The 7,689-nt window shown below is 47.8% G+C and overlaps 1 protein-coding gene across 1 annotated transcript; it reads left to right on the top strand.

The window, feature by feature from the left end:
• The first annotated feature begins 6,271 nt into the window (after positions 1-6,271).
• CCNI2 (cyclin I family member 2) lies at positions 6,272-7,243 on the top strand. The gene is given in 4 exon segments (XM_052648202.1): positions 6,272-6,378; positions 6,613-7,000; positions 7,002-7,071; positions 7,074-7,243. Coding segments are annotated over 4 exon segments (735 nt in total).
• The last annotated feature ends 446 nt before the right edge of the window (positions 7,244-7,689 follow it).

Below are 7,689 nucleotides of genomic sequence, written 5' to 3'. Positions count from 1 at the left end.
TTAGCAACATGGGAGACCCACTGAAGGTGTACAGCCTTGATTCCTGGAGCCTTTCTCAACATGAATAAAAATAAAAAGAATATCTTTTCCAAGACTGGAAGATTCCTGCTATGGTGAATTGTAACGTAGTAGGGGATGCTGTCAAGGCTTGTGAATCTGTTAAGAAATGAAGTGGAAACACGTGTGTTTGCCTCTTTGGGGCTGTGTTGTTTGGAATGGCCCGTTTTTTAGCTCAGTCACGCTGGAGAAGGTCAGATGAGTTACAGCCCTCCAAAGGGACCGAGGGAATTGTGAAGGCAGCAATGGAGGTGGAGGTTTTTTCTTTCTTTTTTAAAAAATTCATTAATTAATTAGGCTGCTCCAGGTCTTAGTTGTAGCATATGAATTCTTAGTTGTGGCATGTGGGATCTAGTTCCCTGACCGGGGATTGAACCTGGTCCGCTGTGTTGGAAGTGTGGAATCTCAGCCATAGACCTCCAGGGAAGTCCCATGTGATGGAGATTTTGAAAAGACAACAGTATTGCCAGTATTCATGGAGGGTGGACGAAAAGGATGCTGGTGGTGACAGGGTCACAGTGAAGGTGAGGACAATGCTCCTGGTGACCGGAGTGCTGATGGGAGTGACAGAGGCAACAGTGGAGGTGGGTGATGGGGACAGTGATAGGGACATCCCCAGTGTGACGTTGGCAACAGTTTGCGAGGAATAACGGTGTGCACCGTGCACCGACCAGAGTCTAAAGTGACTCTGTGGTCACCTGCTTCCTTCCTTTACAGGTAGGACAGGACCCAGGAGATGCAAGCTGGCCTGATAAGCGCAAGACTTTGCCTTGGAGGTACTGAGTTATCTTCTGTGTAGAAAGCTGGCCCTTCACTTTCTCCATAAATTAACTCCATAAACTTTCTGCTTTGCCGATTGTAGGTCGTCAGCCCCACAAGCCGTTCCCGCCTGGAATATGGAACTTGAACAAATAAATCACTCTTATTATTCACGTCGGCAGCAATGTCATCATTTCACGGGAGTCCAGACCTAGGCTGACCTACCCAGGGGACGCGGGCGGCCCCCCTCTATATTGTTCAAAGCCCAGCACACCATGATTCAATAGTGAACTTCTAGACAGAGGCCCCTATATCAAAGTGACATAATTTAATAGCACTCTCCTCTCTCATCAGAATGGGGCTTCTCTAGGGGTGGTAGACATACGGCTTCCTGGGGAGAGGGGGATGACTCTCAGAGGCAGGTTCATGCCCTTCCCCTACGAGAAGCCGGCTGTCAGGTCCCCAGCCTGTAAATTCACCAGGCCAGCTACTGACAGCTCTGCTCCCCTCCTCTTGTACATGTCGGCTCTGCCTGATTTTAAGGAGGAAATAGAAGCTCAATCTGGATCTGTGTCTGCTGGCAAGATGGCTGCCTCTAGGCAGATTTTTAGCATCTTGAGTAATGCATTCTGGCAAGGGCTGCCTATTTATTGCACTGGCCAAAAAAGTCGTTCAGATTTTAAACATCTTATGGAAAACCCGAACAAATTTTTTGGTCAACCAGTACTTATCACAGGCTTGTGATTTGTGGGTCCTTGTTCTTCCCTGAGGGACACAAATGCTTGGCCAAGGCCTCACTGACCATTTATGGACATTCACCATATGTCCGCAGCTTCCTCGGCACAAATCTGAAATCAGGGCATGTAATTAAAGCCATTGCCCTGCGTTTCTTCATGTTTTTATGCAGGGGATGCAAAGTGATAGTGGGGTTGCCCTTTTTGATCTTTTCTGGAAGGAATTATTCATTTCATTTTTGTGTGTTTTTCCCCCACTCTGGGAATGAAATAACAATTCCAGCAACTTCTGGAAAACATCTGAGCTAGTTAGTAGAATGTTAAAGCAGGCTGAACATCTCATTCATAGATGTATCAGGTATTTTCCTATGACCTTAAGTGGTTGTGGAGGTCCTTTTGGAATTCTAGTTAGCTGAGGGATAGGGGTCTACGGAAGGCTTCTGTTTCAATGTTCTAGGAATGAAAGTCTTGGGGGGAAGTTGCTGTGGCTTAGTAAGTTAAAGGGACTATCCAGGTGGCGCTAGGGGGTAAGGAACCTGCCTGCCAATGCAGAAGACAGGGTGGCATGCTGTACTAAGTACTGCGGATTTCCCTGGTGGCTCAGATGGTAAAGAATCCGCTTGCAGGGTGGGAGACCTGGGTTCAATCCCTGCTTTGGGAAGATCCCCTGGAGGAGAGCATGGCAGCCTACTCCAGTATTCCTGCCTGGAGAATCCCACGGTCAGAGGAGCCTGGTGCGCTATGGTCTATAGGGTCGCAGAGGCAAACATGACTGAAGCGACTTAGCATGCATGTGGTAAGTTAAAGTTCTAGAATACATTGGAATTAGGTATTTTGGGTTTGGAATGTAAATGTGTAATATAAGAAGAATGTATGTTTTGGGGTCATTTTAGGTGTAACTCTGGAAGGCAGAGCCCGCATATTTTGGGGAATCAAGGGACTAAATGAATGTGTACAACAGTTTCAATAACACCGGGTAACACACAAAATGCACCACCACCCTCATAGTAATTAAACTCCAATCTTGCTTTGCTTCTAGAATATTTCAAAACATAGTATACTGGGACATGAAGGGGTGCCAAGACGATTTTTGCAGTTTCAGTTGTAGGAACCCTGTGGTTGATTCCGCAACATCTATTCACCCAGACAATTAGGCAGTCTCAGTGGGTCACGCTAATTCCATTCCACTTCCTGGGGATTGGCTCGGGGCAGGTGTGAGCCATTTTGGGTCAATGAGACAACGGGAGAGAAGCTCGGGGCTTCTGGAAAAGAGCAGTCAGTCACACCGCCCCTCTCCTTTCACCTTGCTGGATGTGAACAAGGATGCATTTTGTGCCGGGTGCTGTTGGCAGCCATATTGAGACCATGAGGGGAAATAGTATTGGGATGCAGCCAGCTCTACTGCCGAGAGAGCAGAGAAAGGAAAAGAGCTTGGGTTGAGGGGCTGACTCTGTCTCCACTGACCTCTTCCCTACCTCTGGACTTCCTTCTGTGAAACATAATGCCGTGATTATGTAAGTGAGTCTGAGAAAGTGTTTCTGTTACCTGAGAGGAAAGCGTTCTGACCCACCTATTTAATGATTGTGTGCTTATTATTACTGTCACTAAGCTAAGCTCTGAGGAGAGAGAAACAATGGAGTCCATGTGTTGTCTCTGATCTTCAGAGCTCTCAAGTGCTTATTGGAGAGGTGATATAACTACACAGAAAGCCACAGTGCATTAAGTGTTAAATTGCGACAGAAGATACTCCCAAGGCAGGGCTTGGACAACTCTTCCCATAAAGGGTCAGATAGAAAATATTTTGATTTTTGTGGGCTGTATGGGCTCTGCTGTGACTGCTCAGCTCTGCCATTGTAGCACAAAAGCAGCCAGAAACAATGGCTACAAATGAGCGTACGTGTGTTACAATAAAACTTTATTTAAAAGAGTAGGTGGTGGGCCAGGTTTTGCCTACACCTACTCTAAGGGAGTTCATAATCAGCAGGGGATTGGGGTCATGGGATGATTCCTGGAGGATGTGGGTGCTGGGCAGACAGAGTGGACATGTACAGCAGTCTGTCTAGTGCTGGACAGACAGCAGTAGACCATGCCGTTCTACAGTCTACAGATGGAATTCAGAAAGGAAAGAGCCAGCGTGTATATCATAACCACACCTGACTGTCTCCCTGGTGCTCAAGCCAGTTCTGCAGTCCTTCTTCCTCCACTTAGCAATGATCAGGCAAGAAAAGAGGAAATACCCAGGGGCCACACACAGGAAGAGTCCCGCCCAGATCTGTCTCCTGCCCAGAGGACCAAAGGTGAGTCTAGGCACGCAGAAGCACAGAGCAGGCAGCCCCAGCGGGACAGACATGAGACTCTTCAATTCAGAAAGTTGAATTGTCTTGGGGGGACAGGGCTGGTTCAGAGAGCTACCTCCTCAGGGTGACCTTGAGGATGGCTGGGCTTTGAATAAGAGGCAGGTAACATGGGCAGGTGGGAATAATGCTGAGCAGAGACGTGGAAGGGACCCCTCTGTGGTGTGAATACACCTCTATAGGGTGACACCCCATAGGATACTCTGGATGACACCCTCTTAGGCTACACTGGGAAGTTGTTCCCCTGATCCCTTGAGACAAGAGCCTAAAGTTTCCTTTGAGGAAGTATCTAGACAATGACACCCATCAATACTGACCGACAGGTAGAGTTGTCATTGTTTAGTTGCTAAGTTGTGTCTGACTCTTTTGCAACCCCATGGCCTGTAGCCTGCCAGGCTTCTCTGTCCATGAGATATCCTAGGCAAGAATACTGGAGAGGGTTGCCATTTCCTTCTCCCAGGCATCTTCCCAACCCAGGAATTGAACCTGCCTCTCCTTCATTGGGAGGCGGATTCTTTATCACCGAGCTACCAGGGAAGCCCTATAGGCAGAGACTGGGAGCTATTAAATCTGAAGAACATCAGTGGGGTTTACGGGGTCTGCGGATGAGTTGGTGGGGGCGAAAACCTACCTTGTCTAAGTGTGGACCAAGAAGGGTGATGAGAACATCACAGGAGGAGGATGGGGAGGAATGGGAGGGGAGAGAAAGGCTTAGAGTGAGAAGGAAGGTGGCTCGTTCTTTAGGACTGAGGGCAAGTCCATCCAGAGAGCCCAGGGTCACACTTTGAGGAGTCGGGGAGGGTGTGCATTCCTGCTGCTGGGAAGGGGCTCTGTGAGGAGGCTGGAGTTTGCTGGAGGGGAAGGATAGCCTTGTCTGAGATGGACAGCATCTTTCAGAATGGTGAGACCCAGCATGCTCCCCACCCTCAAAGGCTACAACTTAGGGATGTAAAAATATTCCACCCCTGCTTTCCTACTTTGATGTGTAAACACGGGGCAATCAAGTTGGAGAGAGGAGAAAGAGAAACCACACTGTGGAGTAATATCCTTTTGCAAAGAAATACATATTTTGGAAAAGGGCTGAAACTTGTGGAAGCTTTAGAAGGGTGTTTTCTTTTCTTATTTTTAAGAACTCAAGGGTTTTGGTGAAATCAGTGTTGTTTTCTCAGGCGCCCAAATGAATGAACATAGGCAGCTTCAGAGAGACAAAGGAAACCATAAAAATAGCTTTCTAATTATTGTCTCCTGTCCCCAAACACGGCTGTCGAGGGCTGGGTGATGCCAGCTCCCTTTCCCTAACTGGGGTCCGCTCTGCCTGTCCTCAGCTGTCGTTCCCTGGCTCTGCCACTGCTGCTCTGGTTTCGTGGTGCCCTTTGCTTCTCTCTCTTTTTGTCTTTGTTGACTTTCACGAGGAGGTGGTTGTTTCTCCTAACCCTGCTCTGCTTTCTTTAGGTTTTGCATGGTTTTCATCTCCTGTTCAGCTGTCTCCGTCGGTTCCCTTACTTTCATTCTGCGGGGCTGTCGGTGACCTGGTTCCAATGAGGCAGTTGGGTTTTGTCCAGCTCCTGCTTCAAGCAGGCCCTCAGACTTATGTGGCTGCCATCTCTCCCTGTGAAGGTTTTTAGATTTGTTTTGTTCTTCGTCTCTTCTATATGTGTTTCTCCAGGCAGGAATATTGGCTGTTTATAAATTTTCAGGAGTGCTTTTCCTTTTAAGATGAGAGACAGGCTTCTGAACTTCTTGGGCTGAGACCCATTATCTGTGAAATTCTTGCTTTGATGACTGGCAGATTTCTGAGCCATAGGGCTGGATTTCCAAACCTGGCTGGCCCCTCAAGCTGTGGTATCACTCTCTGCTTGTGGCTCTTTCTAGACCAGAACCTTCACAAAACAACCACTTCGTTTGTGCAATACTTTGCCTCATTATGCCTGCATCTTTAAAACTGATCAAGAAATAACACAACCTGGATCACAACCTGGAAGAAATAAAATTCTCCATTATAACACAAACAGTTCTTCATTGAGTTATGAAAATATAGCAGCTGTGTGACACAGATGGAAAACACGTACTGCACGTCATCCTTATTATTTAATACTAACCCCTTCAATCTTCACTATTCAAAACGGGGTCCCTTGGTGGGGGGTCTTCCCTGGTGGTCCAGTGGTTAAGACTCGGTGCTTCTACTGCCGGGTGTATGGGCTCTGACCCCTGGTCGGGGAACTAAGATCCTGTGTGTCACATGGTGCACTGCAAACAAACAAACAAGAAAAATACAAGTATGAAATATACACCTGGATTTGAGAGACTTGGCATTCCCCCCCCCAAAAAAAGGTTAAAATGACCAGAAATGCATATTTCTGGTCAGAAATGCATATTTCTATCTTTAGAAGTCAACTTCAGCAGATGGAGATCCATGACACCTTCCAGAAAATCAAGTTGTGGCTCCTGAGAGTTGAGAACATTTTTGACTTCTCCCAGACCCATTCTGAGCTTCCCAGATGGTGTTAGTAGTGAAGCATCTGCTTGCCAGTGGAGGAGATGCAAAAGAGATGTGGACTCGATCCCAGGGTCGGGAAGCTCCCCTGGAGCAGGACATGGCAACCCACCCCAGTATTCTTGCCTGGAGATTCCCCTGGACAGAGGAGCCTGGCGGGCTACAGTCCATGGGGTCACAAAGAATTAGACATGACTGAGGTGACTTAGCAGCAGCAGACCCATTTTAACCTGGCTCTCGCCATCTTCAGCTTCCTCATGGTTTCAGTAAAGATAAAAAAGCATTTACTCCGTTGTGTTACAAAGATTTCTTTGAGACTCGCTGTCAAAGTTGATGAGGAGGAGTTAATTCCATGAGGAGGGGATTTCATAAAGCACTATGGCTCTGGCTATTCCCTGAGTGAGCCTCTGAGGGTGGAGCTGGCTATTTTGGACACGCTGCACTGGGATCTCTCTATTGGGACACCGCTGGACTTCTCGGCCCTATTCCACTCCCTGGTGGTCCTGGGCTGGCCCCGTGTACAGGGCTCGCCTTAGAGGCATCCTTCTCTCCAGGCCGCCTCCCTGACCAGGCAGCTGAAGCCCCGAGTCCCTGGCCATCAGCTTGTTAAAGTTCAAGGGCTCCACACTGACCTCGGTCATCATCACTTTAGAATTGGACAGGCTCACGCCCGATGCTATGCTCCTGCATCTGGTCTGCTAAAGAAGGCGCTTTAGGCATCAAGCATTAGGCAGTTGAACCACTACAAGGAACTGGTAAAACAGCAGCTGACAAGTGTTCGGTTGTCCTCCTGCACAGACAACTTTCCGTTTCCTCTGCAAGTCTTGGTGCCCCTTAGAGCATAACGGCAGTCCCCCTTGCCAAGCCTTCTCTGTCCTCTGTGCTTTCTGGCTCCCACAGCAAGAAAGAAAAAAGGCACTGAAAGAACAGGTGAGAACACGCCTTAGGTCTTATTGTCATATTGCCTCGAGACCTACCGAATTAGAATCTGCATTCTGCTTGAGAGAATAGCACTGAAACACATACATTACCAAATGTAAAACAGGTGACCAGTGTGAGTGTGATGTGCGATGCAGGGCCCCCAAAGCCCGTGCTCTCTGACAACCTGGAGGGATGGGGTAGGGAGGGAGGTGGGGCGGGGGTTTCAGGATGGAGGGGACACACGTATACCTATGGCCGGTTCGTGTTGATGTATGGCAAAAACCGTCATAATATTATAAAGTAATTATCCTCCGATTAAAATAAATAAATAAAATTAAAAGAAAAAGAGAAAAGATCCCTAGGTGATTCC

The sequence above is a fragment of the Budorcas taxicolor genome, chromosome 11 (genome assembly GCF_023091745.1).
Source record: "Budorcas taxicolor isolate Tak-1 chromosome 11, Takin1.1, whole genome shotgun sequence".
NCBI classification, from domain to species: Eukaryota; Metazoa; Chordata; class Mammalia; order Artiodactyla; family Bovidae; genus Budorcas; species Budorcas taxicolor.
The sequence above is the reverse complement of the archived record's forward strand: the minus strand, read 5'-3'. Positions and strand labels throughout refer to the sequence as shown.